The sequence below is a fragment of the Rhodnius prolixus genome, unplaced genomic scaffold (genome assembly GCF_049639745.1).
Source record: "Rhodnius prolixus isolate KJV_2025 unplaced genomic scaffold, Rpr scaffold_8, whole genome shotgun sequence".
NCBI classification, from domain to species: domain Eukaryota; kingdom Metazoa; phylum Arthropoda; class Insecta; order Hemiptera; family Reduviidae; genus Rhodnius; species Rhodnius prolixus.
In genome coordinates, this window is record NW_027411593.1 from 3,985,124 (window position 1) to 4,000,713 (window position 15,590).

The 15,590-nt window shown below is 28.9% G+C and overlaps 1 protein-coding gene across 6 annotated transcripts in view; it reads right to left on the reverse strand.

Annotated features, from left to right (window-relative positions):
* Positions 1-15,590, reverse strand: part of LOC141450706 (uncharacterized) — a 76,240-nt gene extending 60,650 nt beyond the window's left edge. For 4 of the 6 annotated variants that reach the window (XM_074121385.1, XM_074121386.1, XM_074121387.1 and 1 more), the window contains exons 1-3: positions 15,499-15,590; positions 11,430-11,653; positions 10,954-11,088 (exon numbers count right to left, since the gene is read on the reverse strand). In XM_074121385.1, coding sequence (XP_073977486.1) covers positions 10,954-11,088; positions 11,430-11,577 — 283 coding nt within the window. In that variant the 5' untranslated portion in view covers positions 11,578-11,653; positions 15,499-15,590. Of the gene's footprint in view, positions 1-10,953; positions 11,089-11,429; positions 11,654-14,462; positions 14,607-15,494 lie in introns of those variants that run through there. The other 2 variants (XM_074121384.1, XM_074121383.1) reach the window with 2 other exon arrangements.

Below are 15,590 nucleotides of genomic sequence, written 5' to 3' on the forward strand. Positions count from 1 at the left end.
GAAATCCAAGCAATACAAAAAGGGATACAAACCTTTGAAATTTGAACGAATTTGAAAACCACAAAATTTTAACCTTCAATATCTCAGTAACTATTATCACTAAAACCTCGCTATTTATATTAGTTATACAGCTATCTTTTCTCTACAATTCGGTTGATAATTCATTGAAATCCAAGCAATACAAAAAGGGATACAAACGTTTGAAATTTGAACGAATTTGAAAAGCACAAAAATTTAACCTTCAATATCTCTGTAACTATTATCACTAAAACCTCGCTATTTATATTAGTTATACAGCTACCTTATCTCTACAATTCGGTAAAGAATTCATTGAAATCCAAGCAATACAAAAAGAGATATAAACGTTTGAAATTTGAACGAATTTGAAAACCAAAAAACTTTAGCCTTGTGTATCTCATTACCTATTGTCACTAAAACATCGCTATTTATATCAGTTATACAGCTAACTTTTCTCTACAATTCGGTAAAAAATTCACTAAATTGCAAGCAATACGAAAAGAGATACAAACGTTTGAAATTTGAACGAATTTGAAAAACACAAAACTTTAACCTTCTATGTCTTATCACCCATTGTCACTAAAACATCGCTATTTATGTCAGTTATATAGCTAACTTTTTTCTACAATTCGGTAGAAAATTCATTGAAATGCAAACAATACGAAAAGAGATATAAACGTTTGAAATTTGAATGATTTTGAAAACCTTCAATATCTCATTACCTATTGTCTCTAAAACATCGTTATTTATTTCAGTTATATAGCTAACATTTCTCTACAATTCGGTAAAGAATTCACTAAATTGCAAGCAATACGAAATGAGATATAAACGTTTGAAATTTGAACGAATTTGAAAACCACAAAACTTTAACCTTCAATATCTCAGTAACTATTATCACTAAAACATCGTTATTTATTTCAGTTATATAGCTAACATTTCTCTACAATTCGATAAAGAATTCACTAAATTGCAAGTAATACGAAATGAGATATAAACGTTTGAAATTTGAACGAATTTGAAAACCCCAAAACTTTAACCTTCAATATCTCAGTAACTATTATCACTAAAACATCGTTATTTATTGCAGTTATATAGCTAACGTTTCTCTACAATTCGGTAGAGATTTCACTAAATTGCAAGCAATACGAAAAGAGATACAAACGTTTGAAATTTGAACGAATTTGAAAACCACAAAACTTTAACCTTCAATATCTCAGTAACTATTGTCACTAAAACATCGCTATTTATATTAGTTATACAGCTAACTTTTCTCTACAATTCGGTAGAAAATTCATTGAAATCCAAGCAATACAAAAAGAGATATAAACGTTTGCAATTTGAACGAATTTGAAAACCACAAAACTTTAACCTTCAATATCTCAGTAACTATTATCACTAAAACCTCGCTATTTATATTAGTTATACAGCTACCTTTTCTCTACAATTCGGTAAAGAATTCACTAAATTGCAAGCAATATGAAAAGAGATACAAACGTTTGAAATTTGAACGAATTTAAAAAACACAAAATTTAACCTTCTATATCTTATCACCTATTGTCACTATAACATCGCTATTTATATCAGTTATATTGCTAACTTTTCTCTACAATTCGGTAGAAAATTCATTGAAATGCAAACAATACGAAATGAGATATAAACGTTTGAAATTTGAACGAATTTGAAAACCACAAAACTTTAACCTTCAATATCTCAGTAACTATTATCACTAAAACATCGTTATTTATTGCAGTTATATAGCTAACGTTTCTCTACAATTCGGTAGAAAATTCATTGAAATCCAAGCAATACAAAAAGAGATATAAATGTTTGAAATTTGAACGAATTTGAAAACCACAAAACTTTAACCTTCAATATCTCAGTAACTATTATCACTAAAACCTCGCTATTTATATTAGTTATACAGCTACCTTTTCTCTACAATTCGGTAAAGAATTCACTAAATTGCAAGCAATACGAAAAGAGATACAAACGTTTGAAATTTGAACGAATTTGAAAAACACAAAACTTTAACCTTCTATGTCTTATCACCCATTGTCACTAAAACATCGCTATTTATGTCAGTTATATAGCTAACTTTTTTCTACAATTCGGTAGAAAATTCATTGAAATGCAAACAATACGAAAAGAGATATAAACGTTTGAAATTTGAATGATTTTGAAAACCTTCAATATCTCATTACCTATTGTCTCTAAAACATCGTTATTTATTTCAGTTATATAGCTAACATTTCTCTACAATTCGGTAAAGAATTCACTAAATTGCAAGCAATACGAAATGAGATATAAACGTTTGAAATTTGAACGAATTTGAAAACCACAAAACTTTAACCTTCAATATCTCAGTAACTATTATCACTAAAACATCGTTATTTATTTCAGTTATATAGCTAACATTTCTCTACAATTCGATAAAGAATTCACTAAATTGCAAGTAATACGAAATGAGATATAAACGTTTGAAATTTGAACGAATTTGAAAACCACAAAACTTTAACCTTCAATATCTCAGTAACTATTATCACTAAAACATCGTTATTTATTGCAGTTATATAGCTAACGTTTCTCTACAATTCGGTAGAGATTTCACTAAATTGCAAGCAATACGAAAAGAGATACAAACGTTTGAAATTTGAACGAATTTGAAAACCACAAAACTTTAACCTTCAATATCTCAGTAACTATTGTCACTAAAACATCGCTATTTATATTAGTTATACAGCTAACTTTTCTCTACAATTCGGTAGAAAATTCATTGAAATCCAAGCAATACAAAAAGAGATATAAACGTTTGCAATTTGAACGAATTTGAAAACCACAAAACTTTAACCTTCAATATCTCAGTAACTATTATCACTAAAACCTCGCTATTTATATTAGTTATACAGCTACCTTTTCTCTACAATTCGGTAAAGAATTCACTAAATTGCAAGCAATATGAAAAGAGATACAAACGTTTGAAATTTGAACGAATTTAAAAAACACAAAATTTAACCTTCTATATCTTATCACCTATTGTCACTATAACATCGCTATTTATATCAGTTATATTGCTAACTTTTCTCTACAATTCGGTAGAAAATTCATTGAAATGCAAACAATACGAAATGAGATATAAACGTTTGAAATTTGAACGAATTTGAAAACCACAAAACTTTAACCTTCAATATCTCAGTAACTATTATCACTAAAACATCGTTATTTATTGCAGTTATATAGCTAACGTTTCTCTACAATTCGGTAGAAAATTCATTGAAATCCAAGCAATACAAAAAGAGATATAAATGTTTGAAATTTGAACGAATTTGAAAACCACAAAACTTTAACCTTCAATATCTCAGTAACTATTATCACTAAAACCTCGCTATTTATATTAGTTATACAGCTACCTTTTCTCTACAATTCGGTAAAGAATTCACTAAATTGCAAGCAATACGAAAAGAGATACAAACGTTTGAAATTTGAACAAATTTGAAAACCACAAAACTTTAACCTTCAATATCTCAGTAACTATTATCACTAAAACTTCGCTATTTATATTAATTATACAGCTACCTTTTCTTTACAATTCGGTAAAGATTTCACTAAATTGCAAGCAATACGAAAAGAGATACAAACGTTTGAAATTTGAACGAATTTGGAAACCACAAAACTTTAACTTTCAATATCTTAGTAACTATTGTCACTAAAACATCGTTATTTATTGTAGTTATATAGCTAACTTTTCTCTACAATTCGGTAGAAAATTGATTGAAATCCAAGCAATACGAAAAGAGATACAAACGTTTGAAATTTGTACGAATTTGAAAACCACAAAACTTTAACCTTCAATATCTCAGTAACTATTGTCACTAAAACATCGCTATTTATATTAGTTATACAGCTAACTTTTCTCTACAATTAGGTAGAAAATTCATTGAAATCCAAGCAATACGAAAAGTGATATAAACGTTTGAAATTTGAACGAATTTAAAAAACATAAAACTTTACCTTCTATATCTTATCACCTATTGTCTCTATAACATCGCTATTTATATCAGTTATATAGCTATCTTTTCTCTATAATTCGGTAGAAAATTCATTGAAATGCAAACAATACGAAAAGTGATATAAACGTTTAAAATTTGAACGAATTTGAAAACCACAAAACTTTAGCCTTGTGTATCTCATTACCTATTTTCACTAAAACATCGCTATTTATATCAGTTATACAGCTAACTTTTCTCTACATGGTAGAAAATTCATTGAAATCCAAGCAATACGAAAAGAGATATAAACGTTTGAAATTTGAACGAATTTGAAAACCACAAAACTTTAACCTTCGATATCTCAGTAACTATTATCACTAAAACTTCGCTATTTATATCAGTTATACAGCTATCTTTTCTCTACAATTCGGTAAAAAATTCACTAAATTGCAAGCAATACGAAAAGCAATACAAACGTTTGAAATTTGAACGAATTTGAAAACCACAAAACTTTAACCTTCGATATCTCAGTAACTATTATCACTAAAACTTCGCTATTTATATCAGTTATACACCTATCTTTTCTCTACAATTCGGTAAAGAATTCACTAAATTGCAAGCAATTCGAAAAGCAATACAAACGTTTGAAATTTGAACGAATTTGAAAACCACAAAATTTTTAACCTTCTATATCTCATTACCTATTGTCACTAAAAGATCGTTATTTATTTCAGTTATATAGCTAACTTTTCTCTACAATTCGGTAGAAAATTCATTGAAATCCAAGCAATACAAAAAGAGATATAAACGTTTGCAATTTGAACGAATTTGAAAACCACAAAACTTTAACCTTCAATATCTCAGTAACTATTATCACTAAAACTTCGCTATTTATATCAGTTATACAGCTATCTTTTCTCTACAATTCGGTAAAGAATTCACTAAATTGCAAGCAATACGAAAAGCAATACAAACGTTTGAAATTTGAACGAATTTGAAAACCACAAAATTTTTAACCTTCTATATCTCATTACCTATTGTCACTAAAAGATCGTTATTTATTTCAGTTATATAGCTAACTTTTCTCTACAATTCGGTAGAAAATTCATTGAAATCCAAGCAATACAAAAAGAGATATAAACGTTTGCAATTTGAACGAATTTGAAAACCACAAAACTTTAACCTTCAATATCTCAGTAACTATTATCACTAAAACCTCGCTATTTATATTAGTTATACAGCTACCTTTTCTCTACAATTCGGTAAAGAATTCACTAAATTGCAAGCAATATGAAAAGAGATACAAACGTTTGAAATTTGAACGAATTTAAAAAACACAAAATTTAACCTTCTATATCTTATCACCTATTGTCACTATAACATCGCTATTTATATCACTTATATTGCTAACTTTTCTCTACAATTCGGTAGAAAATTCATTGAAATGCAAACAATACGAAATGAGATATAAACGTTTGAAATTTGAACGAATTTGAAAACCACAAAACTTTAACCTTCAATATCTCAGTAACTATTATCACTAAAACATCGTTATTTATTGCAGTTATATAGCTAACGTTTCTCTACAATTCGGTAGAAAATTCATTGAAATCCAAGCAATACAAAAAGAGATATAAATGTTTGAAATTTGAACGAATTTGAAAACCACAAAACTTTAACCTTCAATATCTCAGTAACTATTATCACTAAAACCTCGCTATTTATATTAGTTATACAGCTACCTTTTCTCTACAATTCGGTAAAGAATTCACTAAATTGCAAGCAATACGAAAAGAGATACAAACGTTTGAAATTTGAACAAATTTGAAAACCACAAAACTTTAACCTTCAATATCTCAGTAACTATTATCACTAAAACTTCGCTATTTATATTAATTATACAGCTACCTTTTCTTTACAATTCGGTAAAGATTTCACTAAATTGCAAGCAATACGAAAAGAGATACAAACGTTTGAAATTTGAACGAATTTGGAAACCACAAAACTTTAACCTTCAATATCTTAGTAACTATTGTCACTAAAACATCGTTATTTATTGTAGTTATATAGCTAACTTTTCTCTACAATTCGGTAGAAAATTGATTGAAATCCAAGCAATACGAAAAGAGATACAAACGTTTGAAATTTGTACGAATTTGAAAACCACAAAACTTTAACCTTCAATATCTCAGTAACTATTGTCACTAAAACATCGCTATTTATATTAGTTATACAGCTAACTTTTCTCTACAATTAGGTAGAAAATTCATTGAAATCCAAGCAATACGAAAAGTGATATAAACGTTTGAAATTTGAACGAATTTAAAAAACATAAAACTTTACCTTCTATATCTTATCACCTATTGTCTCTATAACATCGCTATTTATATCAGTTATATAGCTATCTTTTCTCTATAATTCGGTAGAAAATTCATTGAAATGCAAACAATACGAAAAGTGATATAAACGTTTAAAATTTGAATGAATTTGAAAACCACAAAACTTTAACCTTCTATATCTCATTACCTATTGTCACTTAAACATCGTTATTTATTTCAGTTATATACCTAACTTTTCTCTACAATTCGGTAGAAATTTCATTGAAATCCAAGCAATACGAAATGAGATATAAACGTTTGAAATTTGAACGAATTTGAAAACCATCAAACTTTAACCTTCAATATCTCATTACCTATTGTCTCTAAAACATCGTTATTTATTTCAGATATATAGCTAACATTTCTCTACAATTCGGTAAAGAATTCACTAAATTGCAAGCAATCCGAAATGAGATATAAACGTTTGAAATTTGAACGAATTTGAAAACCACAAAACTTTAACCTTCAATATCTCAGTAACTATTATCACTAAAAGATCGTTATTTATTTCAGTTATATAGCTAACATTTCTCTACAATTCGATAAAGAATTCACTAAATTGCAAGCAATACGAAAAGAGATATAAACGTTTGAAATTTGAACGAATTTGAAAACCACAAAACTTTAGCCTTGTGTATCTCATTACCTATTGTCACTAAAACATCGCTATTTATATCAGTTATACAGCTAACTTTTCTCTACATGGTAGAAAATTCATTGAAATCCAAGCAATACGAAAAGAGATATAAACGTTTGAAATTTGAACGAATTTGAAAACCACAAAACTTTAACCTTCGATATCTCAGTAACTATTATCACTAAAACTTCGCTATTTATATCAGTTATACAGCTATCTTTTCTCTACAATTCGGTAAAGAATTCACTAAATTGCAAGCAATACGAAAAGCAATACAAACGTTTGAAATTTGAACGAATTTGAAAACCACAAAACTTTAACCTTCGATATCTCAGTAACTATTATCACTAAAACTTCGCTATTTATATCAGTTATACACCTATCTTTTCTCTACAATTCGGTAAAGAATTCACTAAATTGCAAGCAATTCGAAAAGCAATACAAACGTTTGAAATTTGAACGAATTTGAAAACCACAAAATTTTTAACCTTCTATATCTCATTACCTATTGTCACTAAAAGATCGTTATTTATTTCAGTTATATAGCTAACTTTTCTCTACAATTCGGTAGAAAATTCATTGAAATCCAAGCAATACAAAAAGAGATATAAACGTTTGCAATTTGAACGAATTTGAAAACCACAAAACTTTAACCTTCAATATCTCAGTAACTATTATCACTAAAACCTCGCTATTTATATTAGTTATACAGCTACCTTTTCTCTACAATTCGGTAAAGAATTCACTAAATTGCAAGCAATACGAAAAGAGATACAAACGTTTGAAATTTGAACAAATTTGAAAACCACAAAACTTTAACCTTCAATATCTCAGTAACTATTGTCACTAAAACATCGCTATTTATATTAGTTATACAGCTAACTTTTCTCTACAATTAGGTAGAAAATTCATTGAAATCCAAGCAATACGAAAAGTGATATAAACGTTTGAAATTTGAACGAATTTAAAAAACATAAAACTTTAACCTTCTATATCTTATCACCTATTGTCTCTATAACATCGCTATTTATATCAGTTATATAGCTATCTTTTCTCTATAATTCGGTAGAAAATTCATTGAAATGCAAACAATACGAAAAGTGATATAAACGTTTAAAATTTGAATGAATTTGAAAACCACAAAACTTTAACCTTCTATATCTCATTACCTATTGTCACTTAAACATCGTTATTTATTTCAGTTATATACCTAACTTTTCTCTACAATTCGGTAGAAATTTCATTGAAATCCAAGCAATACGAAAAGAGATATAAACGTTTGAAATTTGAACGAATTTGAAAACCATCAAACTTTAACCTTCAATATCTCATTACCTATTGTCTCTAAAACATCGTTATTTATTTCAGTTATATAGCTAACATTTCTCTACAATTCGGTAAAGAATTCACTAAATTGCAAGCAATCCGAAATGAGATATAAACGTTTGAAATTTGAACGAATTTGAAAACCACAAAACTTTAACCTTCAATATCTCAGTAACTATTATCACTAAAAGATCGTTATTTATTTCAGTTATATAGCTAACATTTCTCTACAATTCGATAAAGAATTCACTAAATTGCAAGCAATACGAAAAGAGATATAAACGTTTGAAATTTGAACGAATTTGAAAACCACAAAACTTTAGCCTTGTGTATCTCATTACCTATTGTCACTAGAACATCGCTATTTATATCAGTTATACAGCTAACTTTTCTCTACATGGTAGAAAATTCATTTAAATCCAAGCAATACGAAAAGAGATATAAACGTTTGAAATTTGAACGAATTTGAAAACCACAAAACTTTAACCTTCGATATCTCAGTAACTATTATCACTAAAACTTCGCTATTTATATCAGTTATACAGCTATCTTTTCTCTACAATTCGGTAAAGAATTCACTAAATTGCAAGCAATACGAAAAGAGATACAAACGTTTGAAATTTGTACGAATTTGAAAACCACAAAACTTTAACCTTCAATATCTCAGTAACTATTGTCACTAAAACATCGCTATTTATATTAGTTATACAGCTAACTTTTCTCTACAATTAGGTAGAAAATTCATTGAAATCCAAGCAATACGAAAAGTGATATAAACGTTTGAAATTTGAACGAATTTAAAAAACATAAAACTTTAACCTTCTATATCTTATCACCTATTGTCTCTATAACATCGCTATTTATATCAGTTATATAGCTATCTTTTCTCTATAATTCGGTAGAAAATTCATTGAAATGCAAACAATACGAAAAGTGATATAAACGTTTAAAATTTGAATGAATTTGAAAACCACAAAACTTTAACCTTCTATATCTCATTACCTATTGTCACTTAAACATCGTTATTTATTTCAGTTATATACCTAACTTTTCTCTACAATTCGGTAGAAATTTCATTGAAATCCAAGCAATACGAAAAGAGATATAAACGTTTGAAATTTGAACGAATTTGAAAACCATCAAACTTTAACCTTCAATATCTCATTACCTATTGTCTCTAAAACATCGTTATTTATTTCAGTTATATAGCTAACATTTCTCTACAATTCGGTAAAGAATTCACTAAATTGCAAGCAATCCGAAATGAGATATAAACGTTTGAAATTTGAACGAATTTGAAAACCACAAAACTTTAACCTTCAATATCTCAGTAACTATTATCACTAAAAGATCGTTATTTATTTCAGTTATATACCTAACATTTCTCTACAATTCGATAAAGAATTCACTAAATTGCAAGCAATACGAAAAGAGATATAAACGTTTGTAATTTGAACGAATTTGAAAACCACAAAACTTTAGCCTTGTGTATCTCATTACCTATTGTCACTAGAACATCGCTATTTATATCAGTTATACAGCTAACTTTTCTCTACATGGTAGAAAATTCATTGAAATCCAAGCAATACGAAAAGAGATATAAACGTTTGAAATTTGAACGAATTTGAAAACCACAAAACTTTAACCTTCGATATCTCAGTAACTATTATCACTAAAACTTCGCTATTTATATCAGTTATACAGCTATCTTTTCTCTACAATTCGGTAAAGAATTCACTAAATTGCAAGCAATACGAAAAGCAATACAAACGTTTGAAATTTGAACGAATTTGAAAACCACCAAACTTTAACCTTCAATATCTCAGTAACTATTATCACTAAAACATCGTTATTTATTGCAGTTATATAACTAACGTTTCTCTACAATTCGGTAGAAAATTCATTGAAATCCAAGCAATACAAAAAGAGATATAAGCGTTTGAAATTTGAACGAATTTGAAAACCACAAAACTTTAACCTTCAATATCTCAGTAACTATTATCACTAAAACCTCGCTATTTATATTAGTTATACAGCTACCTTTTCTCTACAATTCGGTAAAGAATTCACTAAATTGCAAGCAATACGAAAAGAGATACAAACGTTTGAAATTTGAACGAATTTGAAAAACACAAAACTTTAACCTTCTATATCTTATCACCTATTGTCACTAAAACATCTCTATTTATATCAGTAATACAGCTACCTTTTCTCTACAATTCGGTAGAAAATTCATTGAATTCTGAGCAATACGAAAGGAGATATAAACGTTTGAAATTTGAACGAATTTGAAAACCACAAATATATAGAGATGGTCGTATTGTTCCTGTTGTCGTCCACTTATAAGAGTTCAGTTTCTCAAAGTAAATTCAATACTACTACTATTATACACTACAAATATAATTATTAATACTTGATAAAACATAATATTCTTGATCTGATACAATTAAAGTCACAAGTATTTTTATGATGAATGTATTTTTTTGTAATATGTCTTTTCTTGAACATAGTTTTGTAGGAAATTCTGGACAAGTCAGTGATGATAGACAGTCAGGGAGAAATGTAATAATTAACTAGCTATGTAAAATAAATAGTAACAGTAACTTACTATTTGTTGGTGTAAACCATGACCAATCCAATCGTGATTTTGGTTTTATTGACTCTCTGTATTCAAGTCGTCCGTATTTACTCTTTTTACGTAAATTAGGATTTAATGTAATTGTACCTTTAATGTCACCGAGTTCTGAAAAGATAAAAAACAATAAATAAAACGATAATCAGGGCAAATTGAAAGGCAAAGAAGAGAATCAAAATACTCGTATTACTTCTACTGGAGTTGATAGTTGAAAGACAATCGAAGATATCACAGCGGATGACTGAAAAAAAAAAGAGCGACGCCATTTGGAGGTTGTGGCATTTCCATGATTTCTCCAAAAGGCGTAGAATCCCCCGCATCGACGAGCAGTTCATAGAGAAAGGAAGGTTTCAAGGTTTCGAAGAGAGCGTTGGCCTTCCACTTACTCATAATTGAGACATTTTTTTTCTCTTATCCTGTTCAAATCTAAGTTTAAATGAAAGACTTACCACTTATGTTTGTTATTCGTTTTGAGAAGTCTTCGAAACTTTTCAAGCGGGATATTCTTTGAGCTCGCTTTCCACGATTTCTCAAAATGTTCCTAGATTTTACAGAATCTTCACTTGTTCGAATTCCAGAATCTCCGGGGGTCTCCATAAATCAAATATTTATATTTTCTATGAGGCCTGATGGTGTTTGTAGTGCTTGAAAGTCTTTACTACAGATTTACTGCCTAAATAAATAAAATAAAATAAAAATAAAGTCAGTTCGCTACACATTACCCAAATGACAAGGGATTTAACTAAACTTTTGTTTTCACTTGTAAATTATTACAGAATGCCTAATTCTTGTGTAAAGACATTTTGAGAGATCTCCTTAACAAAAACTTACAGTTTAAAAAGTTAAGTATGAGGGTTGATTAAACGCCAAAAGGTACACAAATCAGCGAGTACCCAACATTTCATTAATACTTCATTAATAGTTAAGTAATTCTACTGCATTAATTTTCATTAATAAGTTATTTTTTAGAATTTATTAGATGTCACAGACCCTTATGCTGGCCATTTTCAACTATTTATTTATTTTTATTTTTAAATAAAAATCGTCGGTTTAAGTTCATTCTTTAATGTGCTCACGAATATTTCGGTAAGACGAATTCAAGCCTGAAATATTGTTTTAAATCCTCCGTGATTCAAATTTAAATAGTAGCAGACTCTAACTTAGTGTTTTTCTAATTTAACGTGCATGTATATGTGACATCTTCAGAATTAAAGGCACATTAAAGAGAAATAAGAAGAATAATTTGGAATAGAGTTAAAATAAAGTACCTGTTTAATAACGAAGATATAATATACATTTTATAACAATTATAACAAAAAATATTATGAATGAAGTGGCCAGCATAAGGGACTGTGACATCTAATAAATTCTAAAAAATAACTTATTAATGAAAATTAATGCAGTAGAATTACTTAACTATTAATGAAGTATTAATGAAATGTTGGGTACTCGCTGATTTGTGTACCTTTTGGCGTTTAATCAACCCTTATACTTAACTTTTTAAACTGTAAGTTTTTGTTAAGGAGATTTTTGTAACTTTTGGATAGATTTTTCTTTTTGTCTATTTTGCAAAGTTATATATCTGCTTTACAGATTTTTTTAAAATTTGGGATAAGCAATTCTATCATTATAACCTGATAAGGTGTTAAATCGGAACCTATCTACCACTGGAGAGATCTTTTTAAATAATGATTATAGTTGCGGTCCCCAAACCATCCTCAATAACAATTTTTTTTGAGAAAGCGTTTTGAATAAAATAGGAAGGTATTTGTACTTAAGTAACAAAATAAAACTGCGATTTCAGTACTTCCTTTTAAGAGGAGCAAGAAAAACAGTACTTCTCCCTAAAACGCAAAGATTTTGAATCGAACGACAATTCATTGATGTAAATCGGTTCACTCATTGTTAATTTTAACGATTGTAGTACTTCCTCTTAGTAGGTGTAACAGCATGATGGCACTTCACAGCCACGTAGAGGAACTTTAATCACTTCTTCGTGCTAAATTTTATCAAAATCGGACTAAGCTTTGTAGAAATATTGGTAATAATAGTTTTAGAAAGGGCCTTATTTGGGTGGGGCAAACTCCCCTCCTTATGAGGCAAAGCTTTTAAGTGCAAATCTGTACAAAATTTCGATTCGAATGACCATTCATGAAAATCGGTTCACATGTCGATAATTTGAAATGATTGCTATACTTCCCCTTAACAAGTGTAAGAGCAGATCGTCGCTTTATTGTTACGTAGGGGAGCCCTAATCCTATCATCCTACCAAATTTTATCAAAATCGGGACAAGATTTACAGAGTAATTAGTAATAATAATTTTGGAGGGGGCCTTACATAAAGGGGGCTAACTCCTCTCCCATTCGATGTACAGCGCCGAGACCCCCAAAAGGCACATCTACATAAAATTCCGAATCGAATGACACCTCATTCATGAAAATCGGTTCTCGCGTTTAGGCGCTACGTTGTTTACAAAAAAGGTAACAACAAGAAGAACAACAAGAAGAACAACAACAAGAAGAACAAGAACAAGAACATTTTTTGAAAAAGCCGTTTTTGCTCATTTTCGGCAACTTTTTTCTCGAAACCTATTAGATCTGAATTGTTACAAAACAAATACAGTTATAAAGGAGGATTTGCCCTATATTATGAAGAAAATTTGGGAATTTTATCTTTTATAGAAAAAGAGAAAAAAATTGTCAAAGTTGGGTGTTTTTCAACATTACGCTTTTTCGTGCAGTTTTTGACGATCAACCCTTATACAACTGTCCTACCGGACAGTTTTAATACACTGAGATACACATACACTAAATGAATGATATATGGAACAAATGAAAGAGCTTGTTTAAAAATTTCATGCAAGTTAAACCCATAATCACTGTGCAACAAATATCACAGCAAAATGTTCATTGTAATGTTTCATTCAGGACCTCTGAAAGGATACAATCGATATTTATTCCTTCATTTTTTTTATTTTTTAACACTTTTCCGGCTCAGGAGATCTAGTAAATTGCCATGCCTATTAGCAAAAAGTGATCAAATAAGCTTGATTTTATTTCACTTTATTCACTTGATATCTGAATTAAAACTTTAACTGAAGCACTGGATATTTCGAAGTTTATCCAGTGACGGCTTGTTCTTAAATAAAATCTCAGGGGGTTGCTGCCTAACATAAGAATTAAGTTTCAAACAGAATCGTTACTTCAAAGGCAATATCATTAAGGTTAACTTTAAAATTCTCGTAATTGTTTAATATAATTCTATCTGAAAAGAAAATTCATTCGACTTTCTCTTTTGAAGGTGAATTTTACAATAACTTTCTGGTTCCAACTAGGGCTTTCATGTAATCTATTTCAATAGAAAGTAATTTCAAAAGGGAAGCCTTTCTTGTGCAATGAGTTTTTTGTTAGGTGTTTAAAGTAACAAAAATCCAGTTTTAAATTCATAAAGTAAACTTAAATTTGTATTTACTTAGTCTTACCTATGGTTCCAGTCATTTAAAATGTAATAAAAGAAAACCGAATGCACAAACCAAGTATATAAAATGGACAAAAATATTAGTCCTAGTTATAATCTTTTATAAGTTCACTCCAATTAGAAATAACCTTCTTATTAAAGTAATATTAATAAAAAATATTAGCTGTATTATCCTTCAAAATAAGTTATAAGTAAATATTAAGATATAATTTTTAATTAGGTCACTTTGAGCATAAAAATAAAACAATAATTTAACTAAAACACATTGCACTTAAACCTCTATTGTGAATACACAAAGAAATTGGCGGGATTTCTTAGGAAAGATCTTTCAAATGAATTCAAACGGAATTTCACGAGTTTGCCCGATCAAGGTTTGGTTGCACCAAACTATCCAAAATTACGAATGGATAGTTACGCCAACAGTTATTAGAAAAATAGTTTTCTGCAGGATTAAATTTGGATTTGATTGGTAACTTTTAGTATTCCAACCAGACTTAAGAGTTGTGCTTCTTTTTATTTATTGCATAATTCATTCAAAATTTAGGTTTTCTCGGCATTTGTAATTCAATAGGTTATCTAAATAATTCTTCACGATGAAATTACTTTAAAGCCATTGTTGTAACGTAATAGAATAGTGTCATTATGAAATGCCATAAAGATTTTGAACATTTGCATTTAATTTTTAAATTTGGTATTGAGCAAACTAAACTTGAGCCACCACTGGTTTATGCTGCTCCTAGCGGCCGCTTTATTAAGTATGGCATAACCATTTTCAAACAACTGACATGAAAAGTATAAGCAACCGCCATCTGTGAGCGAATCAAAGATTTAGAACATTGTTGGGTAATTTACTCTTTGGCATGTTTATAAAAGAAAGTTCGTTGAAATAAGATTTCACTTTTATTGATCGGTGAGAAATAACTACTGCATTTATTTTCAGAGGGCAAAAATACCAGCGCGACTGATTTTAGAATTAAAATTGTGCAATTTAATCATTAATAAATAAATTTAAGACAGACAATAAGTTTTTACTCACGCACTTTTTTTTTTTAATATTACCACATCGCACGGGCTAACGCTACAATGATAATCCTACATGTGTGTAATTTAAAAACTGAAAAATAATAATTTT